At 48.9% G+C, this 18,496-nt stretch overlaps 1 protein-coding gene and 1 long non-coding RNA gene across 2 annotated transcripts in view; one reads left to right on the top strand and one right to left on the bottom strand.

Moving 5' to 3' along the window:
• Positions 1–2,360, bottom strand: part of LOC140208058 (retinol-binding protein 5-like) — a 91,913-nt gene extending 89,553 nt beyond the window's left edge. Inside the window, exons 1-2 of the mRNA XM_072276584.1 lie at positions 2,189–2,360; positions 1,906–2,084 (exon numbers count right to left, since the gene is read on the bottom strand). Coding sequence (XP_072132685.1) covers positions 1,906–2,084; positions 2,189–2,261 — 252 coding nt within the window. The 5' untranslated portion in view covers positions 2,262–2,360. The remainder of the gene's footprint in view (positions 1–1,905; positions 2,085–2,188) is intronic.
• A 4,030-nt stretch (positions 2,361–6,390) lies between these two features.
• On the top strand, positions 6,391–17,724 carry LOC140207756 (uncharacterized). The gene is made up of 3 exons (XR_011888647.1): positions 6,391–6,841; positions 7,304–7,425; positions 16,617–17,724. It is a non-coding gene; the product is annotated as an uncharacterized lncRNA (long non-coding RNA).
• Positions 17,725–18,496: the final 772 nt, after the last annotated feature.

Here is an 18,496-nt window from a genome sequence, read left to right as displayed (position 1 = left end):
GCTTTACTGAAACCTATAGACACCACATCCATCACTCTACCTTCACCAATGTGAAACACCATTACTTAAATCCTTAGACACCACATCCACCATTCTACCTTCATCAATGTAAAAAACCTTTCCTGAAATCCATAGACACCACATCCACCACTCAACCATCAGAAATTTGAAACACCTTTACTGAAATCCATAGACACCACATCCACCACTCTACCTACACCAATGAGAATCACCTTTACTAAAATCCATAGACACCACATCCACCACTCAGCCTTCATCAATGTGAAACACCTTTAGTGAAATCCTTAGACACCAAATACACCACTCTACCTTCATGAATGTGAAACACCTTTCCTGAAATCCATAGACACCACATCCACCACTCTACCTACACCAATGTGAAACTCCTTTACTGATATGAAAAGCCACCACATCCACCACTCTTCCTCCAGCAATGTGAAACACTTTTACTGAAATGCATAGACACCACATCGACTGCTCTACACTCATCAACGTGAAACACCTTTACTGAAATCCATAGTCACCACATCCACCTCTCTACCTACACCAATGTGAAATACCTTTAGTTAAATCCTTAGACACCACATCCAACAATCTACCTTCATCAATCTGAAACACCTTTACTGAAATCCATAGACACCACATCCACCACACTACCTACAGCAATGTAAAACACCTTTACTGAAACCCATATACACCATATCCACCACTCTACCTTCATCAATGTGAAACACCTTTACTGAAATGCACAGACACCACATCCACAACTCTACCTTCAGAAATTTGAAACAACTTTTCCGAAATCAATAGACACCACATCCACTGCTCTACACTCATCAATGTGAAACGCTTTTCTGAAATACATAGACACCACATCCACGACTCTACAATCACCAATCTGAAACACCTTCACTGAAATCCTTAGTCAACATATCCACCCTCTACCATCATCAATGTAAAACACCTATACTGAAATCCATAGACACCACATCCACCACTCTGCCTTCATCAATGTGATACACCTTTACAGAAATCCATAGATACCACAAGCACCACTCTACCTTCACCAATGTGAAATACCTTTTCTGAAATCCATGGACATCACATCCACCACTCTAGCTTCATCAATGTGAAACACCTTTACTGAAATCCACAGACACCACATCCAATACTCTACCTTCAGAAATTTGAAACAACTGTTCTGAAATCAATAGACATCAAGTCCACTGCTGTACACTCATCAATGTGAAACACTTTACTGAAATCCATAGACACTACATCCCCTGTTGTATTTTCACCAATGTGATTGAAGGTTTCGAGGAAGTGATGGAGTGGGCTGTGGAAGGAGCACTGGATCTACACTGCCACTGATCGGAAGTTGTCTCCTTGCTCCCTCACCTCAGCTCTTCTGGAGACGCTCTGCTCCATTCCATCCCCGCTCCCTGTCCTCCATTTCGTCACTGCCGCTCCCTCCCCTTTCCTGTCCATCCACCGGCTCGGCCTCCCCACCCCTCCCCTCCTCTCTGTGGCGCACCCTCATTCTGAGATGGAGATAAAGTTTGTGTTTGCAAGGGAGAGGAGTGAGATGTGGCTGGGGTAGTTTAATGGGTGGGGAGGAGTTTAAGGGAGGGGAATGTGAGTGACGAATGAGGGGAGGAGGAAAGGCGGTGGGGGGTGTGGGAGGAGAATTCAGAGGGCGTGAGAGGAGAGATGTGTATGGGGTGGCAGATTTATGTGGCGTGAAGGTGAAGAGGGAGGGTTTGGGGAGATCAGGGTATGTGGGACGGTGGGTATATGGTTGTATCCGAAGACGGGACACCCCCACCTCCTGAGATGGCCGAAGTCCCGGAGCCCCTGCAGACCGAGCCCGGGGACGCGACCCACCTGACACTTGCGTCCGTCGATGGGACCCAGGTCCTCCTCGAACGGGACGCCCACGTCGAACTCCATGGTGTAGGAGCGCAGGGCGGTGAGGGTGCGGATGACCATGTGACTCCCGTCCTGGTGCACCTCCTTGGTGGGCCGAAGCAGCTTTACCACCTTCCGCAGCGCCGCCCCGATGTCTGCGGGGAAGTTAGGGGAAGCGGGTCAGAGCTCGGAACGCATACCCCACCGTCTCTCGCCCACACCCCTCCCTCCCATCTTCTTCAACACCCTCTTCCCTCACCCAGTGCCTTGAGGTAGGCGTCCAAGTTTTCCTGGTGGACCAGTTGGTAAGTCCCCGAGTAATCCTGCGGCATCCTGGCCCCGCTGCTGTCTCCAGCTCCGACCGGACCCTCTGGACGGCCAGTTCCAGAACTCAGTTTATAAACATGAAGCGCCGGATCAAACCCCGCCTCTCCCCCAAGGCCCTCCTCCCGTCTCCCACCGCCCTTCCCCCTAACTCCGCCTTTCACCCACCCTCTCCCCACTCCCGCCCTCCTTCCTAGAGCTCTCCTCCCCTTCCAGCCCCTCCCCTTCCCACTGTCTCCGTGTTTCTGGTCTAACTTCTTCTTCCTCTTTCTCGTTCTCTTCGCCCTCACCCGCCTCTTCCTTCCCGTTCTCTCTTCCCCTTTTCCTTCTTTGGACCCCTCCCTGTACCCACTTCCTTCCCTCTTCACAGTCCCTCCCCTCTATGAAATCTCCATCTCCCCTCTCTCCCTCTCTCCCCTCGCCCTCTCTCTTTCTTCCCCCTCCCGCTCTACCACCTCCCTGTTCCCCCCTCGCCCTCCTGTCTCGAAGTCAAAGTAAATGTATTATCCAAGTGCATATATACCTCGGGATATATTTTCTCGCGGGCATTCACAGCAGAAAAGAAATGCAATTAACGTCATGAAAATTTCGAAGTTCAAGGTAAAATTTATCATCAGAGTACATAACTGTCATCACACACAACTCTGAGATTCATTTTCCTGTGGGAATACTTGGCAAATCCACAGAACAGTAACTGTAAACAGGATCAATGAATGACAAACTGTGCGAATGCAGATATAAATAAACAACAATAAATAACGAGGGCATGAAATAACACAAGAAAGAGTCCTCAGAGTGAGACCATCGGTTGTGGGAATCTCAATAGAATGAGAGTGGTTATCCCCTTTTGTTCGAGAGCCTGATGGTTGAGGGGTAGTAACTGTTCCTGAACCTGGTGGTGTGAGTCCTGAGACTCCTGTACCTTCTACATGATGACAGCAGTGAGAAAAGAGCACGGTCTGGGGGGTGAGGATCTCTGACGATGGATGCTGCTTTTCTATAGCAACGTTTCCTGTAGATGTGCTCAATGGTTGGGAGGGGTTTACCCGGGATGTACTGGGCCCAATCCATTACCTTTTGTAGGATTTTCCGCTCAAAGTCATTGGTGTTCCCGTACCAGGGCGTAACGCAGCCAGTCAGCACACTTTCCGCCACACAGCTACAGGAGTTTGCCAAGGTTTTCGATGACATGACGAACCTCCACACACTCCTGAGGAAGTAGAGACTCTGTCGTGCTTTCTTCGCAATAATAGGTCCTCTGAGATGGTGACACCCAGGAATTTAAAGTTACTGACCCCCTCCACCTCTGATCCCCCGGTGATTACTGTCTCCTGGACCTCAGGCTTCCCTCTGCTGAAGCCTACAGTCAGTCCCTTGGTCTTACTGACACTGAGTGAGAGGTTGTTGTTATGACAGCACTCAGACAAGAGACTCCTCAGCTGTTGTAACTGCAGAGAAACAGGCACAAAAGGGACAAACAGTCAACATTTCAGGCCGAGACCCTTCACCGGAACTGGGGAGAAAGGGGCAGAAAGGCAGAATACGAAGGAGGGGGAGGGTGGGGAGTACAAGCTGGAGGGTGATAGGCAAACCCAGGTGGAGGGGATGAAGTGAGAAGCTGGGGGGGGGGTGGTGAGAGGCAGGAAAGGTAAAGAGCTAAAGAAGAAGGACTCTGATAGGAGAGAGGAGTGGACCATGGGAGAGAGGGAAGGAGGAGGGGCACCAGGGGGAGGTGATGGACAGGTGAGGGGAGAGGAGGTGAGGAGGGAAGGGAGAGGGCATCTCCTATCACCTGTACTCCTGTTCCCCCACTTTCTTATTCTGAATAAGAAGCCGGGGGGCTTCTTCCTCCTTCCTTTTCGGTCCTGATGAAGGGTCTCGGCCTGAAACGTCGACTGTTTACTCTTTTCCATAGATGCTGCCTGGCCTGCTGAGTTTCTCCAGCATTTTGTGTGTGTTGCCCTCTCACTCTTTGCCCCTTTAGAATCTAATAACACTTGTGTCTTTTGCCCTTTGACTTTCCTCAACTCCCCTCTGATTTTTCTCTTTTCCAACTTTTGCTTTGGTCTCGGTGTTGCTCCCTGCCGCCTTTCTGCCTGGACTCCAGCTCTCCCGAACCGCCCCCCCCCCCCCACCCAACCCCACCATTGATTCTAGTCCTGCCCATCCACATTTCACAGGTCCCTCCTCCCGCCAGAAATGGCTGCAGTGCCCCAGGGATCTGAAACCCTCCCTCCTGCTCCATCTGTGGCTGACCCGGCAAGAGATGAGGAGCTGTTGCATTCTTGTTCTTACTAAAACGTGGCTCCAGGACAAAATCCCGTGCACCATCAATCTTCAGGCCATGCCACTTGGGGGCTTCTGCTAATGTTAATGTGTGACTGTATTGTCCAGTATCGTAACTGAACACTCAGAGGCCACTTTATTTGGTACAATCGATCGTTAATACAAATATCTCACCCGCCAGTTGTGTGGCAGCAACCCAATGCGTAAAAGCCCGCAGACATGGTCACGGATTTCAGTTGCTGCTCAGATCAAACATCAAAATGGGGAAGGAACGTTTTCTGAGTGGCACTGACCGTGTGCTCTGCTGCTGGACAGTTGTGGTAGGGAGTATGTCAGAAACTGCTGATCTCCTGGGATTTCCACGCACAGCAGTCTCAAGAGTTTTCTGAGGATGGTGCGAAACAAAAAAAAAAATCATCCGTTGAGAGGCAATTCTGTGGGTGAAAACGCCTTGTAAATGAGAGATGTCAGACGAGAATGGCCAGACTGGCTCAAACTGACTGGAAGATAGATACATAGAAGATAGATACTTTATTGATCCCAAAGGAAATTACGGTGTCGTGGTAGCATTACAAGTCTACAAATAAACAATTATTAGAAGAGAATTAAGAAAGCCTAAAAAAATAAGTTACCTCAAACAGTCTAACAGGAGGGGCCATCACTTCCCCGTCTATAGGTTGACTCATTATAGAGCCTAATGTCCGGGGGTAAGAATGACCTCATATGGCACTATTTGGAGCAGCGCAGTTGTCTCAGTCTGTTACTAAAAGTGCTCCTCTGTTCAGCCAAGGTGTCATGCAGAGGGTGAGAAACATTGTCCAGAATTGTCAGGATTTTCCGTAGAGTCCTTTGCTCTACCACAGCCTCCAGAGTGTCCAGTTTGACTCCTGTAACAGACTCTCTCATCAGTTTATCGAGCCTGTGGGCATCACCAGTGTTGATGCCATTGCCCCAGCACAACACCGCAGGGAAGATTGTACTGGCGACACGAGCTCAGACAGCCACACGTTGCAACAGTGGTGCGCAGGAGAGCATGTCTGAACACCCGACATGGACCTTGAAGTGGACGGGCCACAGCAGCAGTGGCCATGACCGTACACCCAGTAGCCACTTGCTGAGGTGGAGGAGGTTCCCGATGAGGTGGCCGCTAAGTGCGTGAGCTGAGTCTGACTGTAGGTGCTGTGCTTCACACCGTGGCCCCAGAAGAGCGACATGCGTAGTTCTGAATGGCAATGCACTTGAACTAGATGCAGAATCAGGCTTGTCTCAGCATCGCTGACGGATGGATCGAGTCACAGAGTTCCATTGGGAACAGGCCATTCGGCCCAATTTCTCCATGCCAGCCAGGGTGTGAGCTACTCCCTTATTCACTCCAAGTGAAGAGGCCGTGCTCAGCTTCGAGGGGCACGTTCCATCTGGGTAAGCCCCAAACCTTCTGGCATGAACATCGGTTTCCCTAACTTTCCCCACTCTGGATCCCCTCTCACCTCCCTCCAAGCTCAAGATTAATTTTCATTCAACCATATATGGCCAAACGAATCAGCAACTGTCTGGGGGCCAAGGTGCAAAGCACCTTACCAGCAGCACACAACACACTGCCACTAGCACATAGCACATATAACACGTACGTTTACGACCTCAGAAAAGCTTATGGTCCCAACGAAAATAATTAACATCGCCCAGATCCCTGAGCAGCATGACTGTAGGCTGTCCTGGCCCAGTTTGTTCTTCCTCTGAGTGAACAGCAGAGGGCAGCACCGAGTGAACACTGGAGGGCAGCACCGAGTGAACAGCAGAGGGCAGCACTGAGTGAACAGCAGAGGGCAGCACTGAGTGAACACTGGAGGGCAGCACCGAGCGAACAGCAGAGAGCAGCACTGAGTGAACACTGGAGGGCAGCACCGAGTGAACAGCAGAGGGCAGCACTGAGTGAACAGCAGAGGGCAGCACTGAGTGAACAGCAGAGGGCAGCACTGAGTGAACACTGGAGGGCAGCACCGAGCGAACAGCAGAGAGCAGCACTGAGTGAACACTGGAGGGCAGCACCGAGTGAACAGCAGAGGGCAGCACTGAGTGAACAGCAGAGGGCAGCACTGAGTGAACACTGGAGGGCAGCACCGAGCGAACAGCAGAGAGCAGCACCGAGTGAACACTGGAGAGCAGCACCGAGTGAACAGCAGAGGGCAGCACTGAGTGAACAGCAGAGGGCAGCACTGAGTGAACACTGGAGGGCAGCACCGAGCGAACAGCAGAGAGCAGCACCGAGTGAACACTGGAGGGCAGCACTGAGCAAACATCAGAGGTTGGTGCGGGGGCAGATACACCCAGCCCTAAGACACCAGGCAAGGTCATTTAATTTCAAACAATCGATTTATTGATCATTACTGAATATCTCTCTGGTGCTTCACACTCCCTCCGCTCTCCCTTTCCGCTTTCCCAACCATGATAACCCTCTCCCTGCTCCCTTCCCATTCTCAGTCCGCAACAGAGCCTCAGATATTAGAATCAGGTTTTACCATCACTCATGAAATTTGTTGCTGTTTTTTGCAGCAGCAGTACAGTGCAATACACAAAACTACAGCTCCACAGGGCGCGGAGAGGAACAAGAGCACATAAAATAACACAAAATGTACATAAAATATAGCATAAGTCAGAATATATATTTCCGATTGCAGTTTATTCTGTAGCTTATACATTCTGAAGTAAACCTTTCCAACCAACGAATCGAGTCTGTCCGAGTTTAATTGCGACATTGTAATTGCAGCTCGGTGGGTGCGCAGTTGGCTTGAGAGTCGAAAGCAGAGGGTCCAGGACGAAGGTTGGCTCTCAGACTGGAGGCCTGTGTCTCCAGGGTCGGTGCTGGGCCTGTTGCTATCAAAGATTTGGGTAAGAAAGGTTCGCAGCTTTGCTTCTGATGACAAGGAAGGCAGAGGTGGAGTTTGAGTTCATCTTGAGAGGACTAGAACATAAAAGCAAGGATGCCAAGGCTGTATAAGGCATGGCTCAGGCCACACGACGCATGGTGACGAGATTTCAACCTCATCTCAGAAGGGATGTGTTGACATTAGAGAGGGTCGAGGGGAGGTTAGAACATCGATCATAGAAATCTATAGCACATTACAGGCTCACAATGTTCTGCCGACCATGTAACCTACTCTAGAGATTACCTAGAATTTCCCTGCCGCATAGCCCTCCATCTTTCTGAGCTCCATGTACCTATCTAAGAGGCTCTTAAAAGACTCTATTGTACCCGCCAACACCGTTGCCAGCAGCTCATTCCACACACTCACCACTCTCTGTGTGAAAGACTGACCCCTGACATCTCCTCTGTACCTACTTCCAAGCACCTTAAAACTGTGTCCTCTCGTGGCAGCCATTTCAGCTCTGGGGAAAGAGCCTCTGACTATCCACACGATCAATGACTCTCATTATCTTATACACCTCTATCAGGTCACCTCTCATCCTCCGTCGCTCCAAGGAGAAAAGGCTGAGTTCACTCAACCTATTTTCATAAGGCACGCTCCCCAATCCAGGCAACATCCTTGTAAATCTCCTCTGCACCCTTTCTATAGTTTCCACATCCTTCCTGTAGTGAGGCAACCAGAACTGAGCACAGTACTCCAAGTGCCGGTCTGACCAGGGTCCTATATAGCTGCAACATTACCTCTCGGCTCTTAAACTCAAAAGCACAGTCGATGAAGGCCAATGCACCATATGCCTTCTTAACAACAGGTTATGCAGAATGATCCTAAGATTGAATGATTTAACACATGAGGGGTGTTTGATGTCTCTGGGCCTGTACTCGCTGGAGTTTAGAGGAATGAGGAGGGATCTGATTGTATGAGAAGTGTTTGATGTCTCTGGGCCTGTACTCACTGGAGTTTAGAGAATGAGGGGGATCTCATTGTATGAGGAGTGTTTGATGTCTCTGGGCCTGTACTCACTGGAGTTTAGAGAATGAGGGGGGATCTCATTGTATGAGGAGTGTTTGATGTCTCTGGGCCTGTACTCACTGGAGTTTAGAGAATGAGGGGGATCTCATTGTATGAGGAGTGTTTGATGTCTCTGGGCCTGTACTCACTGGAGTTTAGAGAATGAGGGGGGATCTCATTGTATGAGGAGTGTTTGATGTCTCTGGGCCTGTACTCACTGGAGTTTAGAGAATGAGGGGGGGGATCTCATTGTATGAGGAGTGTTTGATGTCTCTGGGCCTGTACTCACTGGAGTTTAGAGAATGAGGGGGATCTCATTGTATGAGGAGTGTTTGATGTCTCTGGGCCTGTGCTCACTGGAGTTTAGAATAATGACAGGGATCTCATTGTATGAGGAGTGTTTGATGTCTCTGGGCCTGTACTCACTGGAGTTTAGAGGAATAACGGGGGGATCTCATTGTATGAGGAGTGTTTGATGTCTCTGGGCCTGTACTCACTGGAGTTTAGAGAATGAGGGGGATCTCATTGTATGAGGAGTGTTTGATGTCTCTGGCCTGTACTCACTGGAGTTTAGAGAATGAGGGGGGATCTCATTGTATGAGGAGTGTTTGATGTCTCTGGGCCTGTACTCACTGGAGTTTAGAAGAATGAGGGGGATCTCATTGTATGAGGAGAGTTTGATGTCTCTGGGCCTGTACTCACTGGAGTTTAGAAGAATGAGAAGGGATCTCATTGTATGAGGAGTGTTTGATGTCTCTGGGCCTGTACTCACTGGAGTTTAGAGAATGAGGGGGGATCTCATTGTATGAGGAGTGTTTGATGTCTCTGGGCCTGTACTCACTGGAGTTTAGAGAATGAGGGGGATCTCATTGTATGAGGAAGTGTTTGATGTCTCTGGGCCTGTACTCACTGGAGTTTAGAGAATGAGGGAGGATCTCATTGTATGAGGAGTGTTTGATGTCTCTGGGCCTGTACTCACTGGAGTTCAGAGAATGAGGGAGGATCTCATTGTATGAGGAGTGTTTGATGTCTCTGGGCCTGTACTCACTGGAGTTTAGAGAATGAGGGGGGTCTCATTGTATGAGGAGTGTTTGATGTCTCTGGGCCTGTACTCACTGGAGTTTAGAGAATGAGGGGGGATCTCATTGTATGAGGAGTGTTTGATGTCTCTGGGCCTGTACTCACTGGAGTTTAGAGGAATAACGGGGGATCTCATTGTATGAGGAAGTGTTTGATGTCTCTGGGGCCTGTACTCGCTGGAGTTTAGAGAATGAGGGGGATCTCATTGTATGAGGAGTGTTTGATGTCTCTGGGCCTGTACTCACTGGAGTTTAGAGAATGAGGGGGATCTCATTGTATGAGGAGTGTTTGATGTCTCTGGGCCTGTACTCACTGGAGTTTAGAAGAATGAGGGGGATCTCATTGTATGAGGAGAGTTTGATGTCTCTGGGCCTGTACTCACTGGAGTTTAGAAGAATGAGAAGGGATCTCATTGTATGAGGAGTGTTTGATGTCTCTGGGCCTGTACTCACTGGAGTTTAGAGAATGAGGGGGGATCTCATTGTATGAGGAGTGTTTGATGTCTCTGGGCCTGTACTCACTGGAGTTTAGAGAATGAGGGGGATCTCATTGTATGAGGAGTGTTTGATGTCTCTGGGCCTGTACTCACTGGAGTTTAGAGAATGAGGGAGGATCTCATTGTATGAGGAGTGTTTGATGTCTCTGGGCCTGTACTCACTGGAGTTTAGAGAATGAGGGAGGATCTCATTGTATGAGGAGTGTTTGATGTCTCTGGGCCTGTACTCACTGGAGTTTTAGAGAATGAGGGGGGATCTCATTGTATGAGGAGTGTTTGATGTCTCTGGGCCTGTACTCACTGGAGTTTAGAGAATGAGGGGGATCTCATTGTATGAGGAGTGTTTGATGTCTCTGGGCCTGTACTCACTGGAGTTTAGAGAATGAGGGGGATCCTCATTGTGTGAGGAGTGTTTGATGTCTCTGGGCCTGTACTCACTGGAGTTTAGAGAATGAGGGGGATCTCATTGTATGAGGAGTGTTTGATGTCTCTGGGCCTGTACTCACTGGAGTTTAGAGAATGAGGGAGGATCTCATTGTATGAGGAGTGTTTGATGTCTCTGGGCCTGTACTCACTGGAGTTTAGAGAATGAGGGGGATCTCATTGTATGAGGAGTGTTTGATGTCTCTGGGCCTGTACTCACTGGAGTTTAGAGAATGAGGGAGGATCTCATTGTATGAGGAGTGTTTGATGTCTCTGGGCCTGTACTCACTGGAGTTTAGAGAATGAGGGGGATCTCATTGTATGAGGAGTGTTTGATGTCTCTGGGCCTGTACTCACTGGAGTTTAGAAGAATGAGGGGGATCTCATTGTATGAGGAGAGTTTGATGTCTCTGGGCCTGTACTCACTGGAGTTTAGAGAATGAGGGAGGATCTCATTGTATGAGGAGTGTTTGATGTCTCTGGGCCTGTACTCACTGGAGTTTAGAGAATGAGGGGGGATCTCATTGTATGAGGAGTGTTTGATGTCTCTGGGCCTGTACTCACTGGAGTTTAGAGAATGAGGGGGATCTCATTGTATGAGGAGTGTTTGATGTCTCTGGGCCTGTACTCACTGGAGTTTAGAGAATGAGGGGGGATCTCATTGTATGAGGAGTGTTTGATGTCTCTGGGCCTGTACTCACTGGAGTTTAGAGAATGAGGGGGATCTCATTGTATGAGGAGTGTTTGATGTCTCTGGGCCTGTACTCACTGGAGTTTAGAGGAATAACGGGGGATCTCATTGTATGAGGAGTGTTTGATGTCTCTGGGCCTGTACTCGCTGGAGTTTAGAGAATGAGGGGGATCTCATTGTATGAGGAGTGTTTGATGTCTCTGGGCCTGTACTCACTGGAGTTTAGAGAATGAGGGGGATCTCATTGTATGAGGAGTGTTTGATGTCTCTGGGCCTGTACTCACTGGAGTTTAGAAGAATGAGGGGGATCTCATTGTATGAGGAGAGTTTGATGTCTCTGGGCCTGTACTCACTGGAGTTTAGAAGAATGAGAAGGGATCTCATTGTATGAGGAGTGTTTGATGTCTCTGGGCCTGTACTCACTGGAGTTTAGAGAATGAGGGGGATCTCATTGTATGAGGAGTGTTTGATGTCTCTGGGCCTGTACTCACTGGAGTTTAGAGAATGAGGGGGATCTCATTGTATGAGGAGTGTTTGATGTCTCTGGGCCTGTACTCACTGGAGTTAAGAGAATGAGGGGGATCTCATTGTATGAGGAGTGTTTGATGTCTCTGGGCCTGTACTCACTGGAGTTAAGAGAATGAGGGGGATCTCATTGTATGAGGAGTGTTTGATGTCTCTGGGCCTGTACTCACTGGAGTTTAGAGAATGAGGGGGATCTCATTGTATGAGGAGTGTTTGATGTCTCTGGGCCTGTACTCACTGGAGTTTAGAGAATGAGGGGGGATCTCATTGTATGAGGAGTGTTTGATGTCTCTGGGCCTGTACTCACTGGAGTTTAGAGAATGAGGGGGATCTCATTGTATGAGGAGTGTTTGATGTCTCTGGGCCTGTACTCACTGGAGTTTAGAGAATGAGAAGGGATCTCATTGTATGAGGAGTGTTTGATGTCTCTGGGCCTGTACTCACTGGAGTTTAGAGAATGAGGGGGATCTCATTGTATGAGGAGTGTTTGATGTCTCTGGGCCTGTACTCACTGGAGTTTAGAGAATGAGGGGGATCTCATTGTATGAGGAGTGTTTGATGTCTCTGGGCCTGTACTCACTGGAGTTTAGAAGAATGAGGGGGGATCTCATTGTATGAGGAGTGTTTGATGTCTCTGGGCCTGTACTCACTGGAGTTTAGAAGAATGAGGGGGGATCTCATTGTATGAGGAGAGTTTGATGTCTCTGGGCCTGTACTCACTGGAGTTTAGAAGAATTAGGGGGGATCTCATTGTATGAGGAGTGTTTGATGTCTCTGGGCCTGTACTCACTGGAGTTTAGAGAATGAGGGGGATCTCATTGTATGAGGAGTGTTTGATGTCTCTGGGCCTGTACTCACTGGAGTTTAGAGGAATGGCGGGGGATGTTATTGAACACTATTGAAAACCGCAAGGCCGAGATCAGGGAGTCAAGTCTCAGCTTCGGGTCCACAAACCCCTCAGCTAATGGTAGGGGATCTATGGCTGTGCTAGCTAGAGTGGACATGGAGAGGATGTTTCCTAGAGTGGGGCAAGCCTAGGACCAGACAGCACAGCCTCATAACACAGGGACTGCTCCAGCAGTACAGAGATGAAGAGGAAATGCTGTCGCCTGAGGGTGTTAAATGTGGAATTCACTGTGGAGGACATGTCATTGGGTATATTTACACATCTGCGCCAGGTGCGTCGAGCTGCAGCTCCTTAGGGACCGGGTTAGGGAACTGGAGATGCAGCTCGATGACCTTCGCCTGGTCAGGGAGAGCGAGGAGGTGATAGAGAGGAGCTATAGTCAGGTAGTCACACCAGGACCACAGGAGACAGAGAAGTGGGTAACAGTCAGGAGAGGGAAGGGCAGGAGACAGACGCTAGAGTATCCCTGTGGCTGTACCCCTTGACAATAAGTACTCCTGTTTGAGTACTGCTGGAGGGAGGGGAAACGGCCTACCTGGGGGAAGCGACAGTGGCACAGAGTCTGGCCCTGTGGCTCAGAAGGGTAGGGAAAGGAAGAGGATGGCAGCAGTGACACGGGACTCTATAGTTAGGGGGTCAGACAGGTGATTCTCACAAATAGAGGAAGTTTGGAGACAGTGAGAGAGGGAGGGTAGGCAGGTGATAGAGGAGGGACGCACTCAGACCGATGGTTTGAGATGTGTCTATTTTAATGCAAGGAGTATTATGAACAAAGCGGATGAGCTTAGAGCATGGATCAGTACTCGGAGCTACGATGTTGTGGCCTGCAGAGACTTGGATGGCTCAGGGACAGGAATGGTTACTAAGAGTGCCAGGCTTTAGATGTTTCAGAAAGTACAGGAAGGGAGGCAAAAGAGGTGGGGTATGACACTGCTGATCAGAGATAGTGTCACGGCTGCAGAAAAGGAGGAAGTCATGGAGGGATTATCTACGGAGTCTCTGTGGGTGGAAGTTAGAAACAGGAAGAGGTCAATAACTTTACCGGGTGTTTTTTATACGCCGCCCAATAGTAACAGGGACATGGAGGAGCAGATAGAGAGATAGATTCTGGAAAGGAGTAATAATAACAGGGTTGTTTTGGTGGGAGATTTTAATTTCCCGAATATTGATTGGCATCTCCCTAGAGTGAGGGATTTAGATGGGGTGGAGTTTGTCAAGTGTGTTCAGGAAAGTTTCCTAACACAGTATGTAGATAAGCCTGCAGGAGGACAGGCTGTACTTGATCTGGTATTGGGAAATGAACCTGGTCAGGTGTCAGATCTCTCAGTGGGAGAGCATTTTGAAGATGGTGATCACAATTCTATCTCCTTTACCATAACATTGGAGAAAGATAGGAACAGACAAGTCAGGAAAACGTTTAATTGGAGTAAGGGGAAACATGAGGCTATCAGGCAGGATCTTGGAAGCATAAATTGGGAACAGATGTTCTCAGGGAAATGTATGGCAGAAATGTTGCAAATGTTCAGGGGATATTTGCGTGGAGTTCTGCATAGGTACGTTCCAATGAGACAAGAAAAGGATGGTAGGGTACAGGAACCTTGGAAAATCTAGTCAAAAAGAAAAGAAGAGCTTACGAAAGGTTCAAAAAACTAGGTAACGATGGAGATCGAGAAGATTATAAGGCTCGCAGGAAGGAGCTTAAGAATGAAATTAGGAGAGCCAGAAAGGGCCATGAGGAAGCCTTGGCGGACAAGGTTAAGGAAAACCCCAAGGCATTCTACAAGTATGTGAAGAGCAAGAGGATAAGACGTGAGAGAATAGGACTAATCAAGTGTGATAATGGAAAAGTGTGTATGGAACTGGAGGAGATAGTGGAGGTAGTGAATGAATACTTTGCTTCAGTATTCACTACGGAAAAGGATCTTGGGGGTTGTAGGGATGACTTGCAGCAGACTGAAAAGCTTGAGCATGTAGATATTAAGGAAGAGGATGTGCTGGAACTTTTGGAAAGCGTCAAGTTGGATAAGTCACTGGGACCAGACACGATATACCCCAGGCTACTGTGGGAGGTGAGGGAGGAGATTGCTGAGCCTCTGGCGATGATCTTTGCATCATCAATGGGGACGGGAGAGGTTCCAGAGGATTGGAGAATTGCGGATGTTGTTCCTTTATTCAAGAAAGAGAGTAGAGAAATTATGGACCAGTGAGTCTTACCTCAGTAGTTCGGTAAGTTGATGGAGAAGATCCCGAGAGGCAGGATTTATGAACATTTGGAGAGGCATAATGTGATTAGGAATAGTTAGCATGGCTTTGTCAAAGGCAGGTCGTGCCTTACGAGCTTGACTGGATTTTTTGAGGATGTGACTAAACACATTGATGAAGGTAGAGCAGTAGATGTAGTGTATATGGATTTTAGCAACGCATTTGATAAGGTACCCCACGCAAGACCTATTGAGAAAGTAAGGAGGCCTGGGATCCAAGGGGACATTGCTTTGTGGATTCAGAACTGGCTTGCCCACAGAAGGCAAAAAGTGGTTGTTAGACGGGTTATATTCTGCATGGAGGTTGGTGACCAGTGGTCTGCCTCAGGGATCTGTTTTGGGACCCCTGCTGTTTGTGATTTTTATAAATGACCTGGACGAGGAAGTAGAGGGATGGGTTAGTAAAATTGCTGATGACCCAAAGGTTGGGGGTGTTGTGGATAGTGTGGAGGGCTGTCAGAGGTTACAGCAGGACATTGATAGGATGCAAAACTGGGCTGAGAAGTGGCAGATGGAGTTCAACCCAGATAAGTGTGAAGTGGTTCATTTTGGTAGGTCAAATATGATGGCAGAATATAGTATTAAGGGTAAGACTCTTGGCAGTGTGGAGGATCAGAGGGATCTTGGGGTCCGAGTCCATAGGACACTCAAAGCTGCTACGCAGGTTGACTCTGTGGTTAAGAAGGTGTACGGTGTATTGGTCTTCATCAATTGTGGGATTGAGTTTAGGAGCTGAGAGGTAATGTTACAGCTTTATATAGGACCCTGGTCAGACCCCACTTGGAGCACTGTGCTCAGTTCTGGTCACCTCACTATAGGAAGGACGTGGAAACTATAGGAAAGGTACAGAGGAGATTTACAAGGATGTTGCCTGGATTGGAGAGCATGCCTTATGAGAATAGGTTGAGTGAACTCAGCCTTTTCTCCTTGGAGTGACGGAGGATGAGAGGTGACCTGATAGAGGTGTATCAGATGATGAGAGGCATTGATCGTGTAGATAGTCAGAGGCTTTTCCCCAGGCAAAATGGTTAGCACGAGAGGGCACAGTTTTAAGGTGCTTGCAAGTAGGTACAGAGGAGATGTCGGGGTAAGTTTTTTACGCAAAGAGTGGTGAGTGCGTGGAATGGGCTGCCGGCAACGGTGGTGGAGACGGATACGATAGGGTCTTTTAAGAGACTCCTGGTTAAGGACACGGAGCTTAGAAAAATAGAGGGCTGTGGGTAACCCTAGGTACATGTTCGGCACAGCATTGTGGGTGGAACAGCCCGTGCTATGCTGTAGGTTTTCTATGTTTCTAAAGCAGAAGTTGAGCGATTCTTGATTGGCCAGCATGTCAAATGTGACGGAGGGAAGGTGGGAGAATGGGGTGGGGGTTGACAGGGGCAATCTATCCGTCGTGATGGAATGGCGGAGCAGACTCGATGGGCCGAATGGCCGGATTCTGCTCCCGTTAGCTCAGGGTACCCACCACTACCACTTCCAACGGTATACGTTGCGAAGTTTGTTGTTTTGCGGCTGCAGTAATTTGTAATAGGTAAAAAGAGTTACTGTAAGTACGGCAGTAAGAGATACACACATAAAATAATTAAGTAATGGGAAGAGGAGAATGAATCAGTGAGGTGGTGTTCATGGTAAGAAACTACTCAAGTCATGTGGCACAAGAGAGCAGCTTCTTCACGTTTAACTGCGGAAACAGCTTGATTTCTACCTTTAACGTCTGTCTTTTTCCCCTTTCCTCGACGGATGGGGTTCTGACTTGCAGCTGTACTCAAACTGCGGATCTTCACGACAACGGGACCCGCTCTCAGGGCTCACCGACCGGCCGTGTCTCGATCGCCCAAGGGAAGGGTTCACGGCCCTGGGGACGAGCCGATCACACGCTGGTGGTGCCAACTGAAGCGTCGCGGGAGGAAATGGAATACCGGGAACAGCCGATCAGCTGCCGGAGGTCTCTGTACTCGGCCAACCCCGAACCACTCTCTCTCTCGATGGTGGGGGAGCGTTTGTTGCTGATTCTCGGGTCAGAGAACTCGGGGGATGAAGGTGAGGCGGTGGCCTTGGACACCATAATCAGCGAGTTGCTGCTCTCCCCTCTCGCTGTGTGACACCTCTCTGCCCCTCTATTAGGGAGCAGGAGAGAGAGCGATCCCGTGGCATGTCCAGTAGTCGGGTGAACAATTAGTTTCTGTTCTATTGCCGTTCATACCCTCTCTTGGGGACATTACTAAGGAGGAGAAGATGGCGGCGCGACGGCAGCGCGCGCGGCCTCTCCGGTGATGATATCTGTTATCTGTCCAGTAGGAGACCGTGTACAATCCGGATTTGATGGAGACGGACGTGAGAGTACGGAGGAACATCTGGAAGATTTCTGAAATGCCCGCTTCGCTGCCGCGGCTACTGTGTGTTAATCGGATTTTCCGGAGCAGAAGACCCCGAAATCTTCTGATTTGCACGTTTCAGCGGTCGGGGCGAGGTTGAAGGTGCTCGGCAGAGGATGGCGCTCGGGAGGCAGTATCGGAGAGGCTGGTCGGAAGCTCGAAGTTTTCGGACGGATGGACTCCGTGTCGGCTGGGGTCAGCTGCTTCCAAGGCATCGGCAAGTTGACGGTGCCTGGAGGTTTATAGTAGGGAGTTTCTTCCTTTTGCCGCCTGCTATCGGGGACTCGAGAGTCGATCGACTCTGGGACTTTTGAGAATTTATTTATTTATTTATATTTGTTCTTCATTAAATTATGGTATCGCTTTGCACTGCTGTATCTATATGTTAAAATTATGTGGTTCTGTCAGTGTTAGTCTTTGGTTTGTCCTGTTTTCTGTGATACCACTCCGGAGAAACATTGTAACATTTCTTAATGCAGGTCTGCATTTCTAAATAACAATAAAAGAGGACTGAGTGTTCTCGTAATCTAAAAAAAATCTACTATTACTTGCTTGGTGGTGCTGGGTTGCTGAAATAAGAGGGGTAGGGGTGATGCTTTGCTGTTGGTGTGTGGGAGGGGGCAGAAAGGGGTTCTAAAGTTTTTTCCGCCACTCGTTCTTTGGGTCTCTCTTCTGTTTCGAGGGTGTCTGTGGAGAGTAAGGATTTCAGGCTGTGCATTGTGTACATTCTCTGGCATTTAATGGAAGGGTTCAACTACACTGAGCACCCTGACTAGACTGTTATTCCCACACCGACTAGCGCGTGGTGCAAGTCAGAAAACCCCAGATCATTACCTTTCCGTTCCCCCTTCTCAGTTTATCTCCTGGCTCCCGGATTTCGGCCTGTGGGGCCTTCTCCCACTCCTATTCCTGTCTGGTTGGTACTCGCATGTGTTTGTGAACCAGCATGCAGGAGGAAGATTGAAAACTTGTCTGAGTGCTGTCATAACAACAACCTCTCACTCAGCGTCAGTAAGACCAAGGAGCTGCCTGTAGCCTTCAGCAGAGGGAAGCCTGAGGTCCCTGAGCCAGTCCTCATCGGGAGATCAGAGGTGGAGAGGGTCAATAACTTTAACTTCCTCGGAGTTATCACTTCAGCTCCATCCCCGGTCCAGCACGTAAGTGGCATCACGAAGAGAACGCGGTGGTCCTCGGAAGTTCGTGAAAATTCAGCATGACATCTAAAACTGTGACGAACTTCTATCAGTCTGTGGTGCAGCTGCAA

Source organism: Mobula birostris, chromosome 13 (genome assembly GCF_030028105.1).
Source record: "Mobula birostris isolate sMobBir1 chromosome 13, sMobBir1.hap1, whole genome shotgun sequence".
In the NCBI taxonomy this organism is placed as follows: Eukaryota; Metazoa; Chordata; class Chondrichthyes; order Myliobatiformes; family Myliobatidae; genus Mobula; species Mobula birostris.
This window is presented reverse-complemented; position numbering and strand designations above follow the sequence as displayed.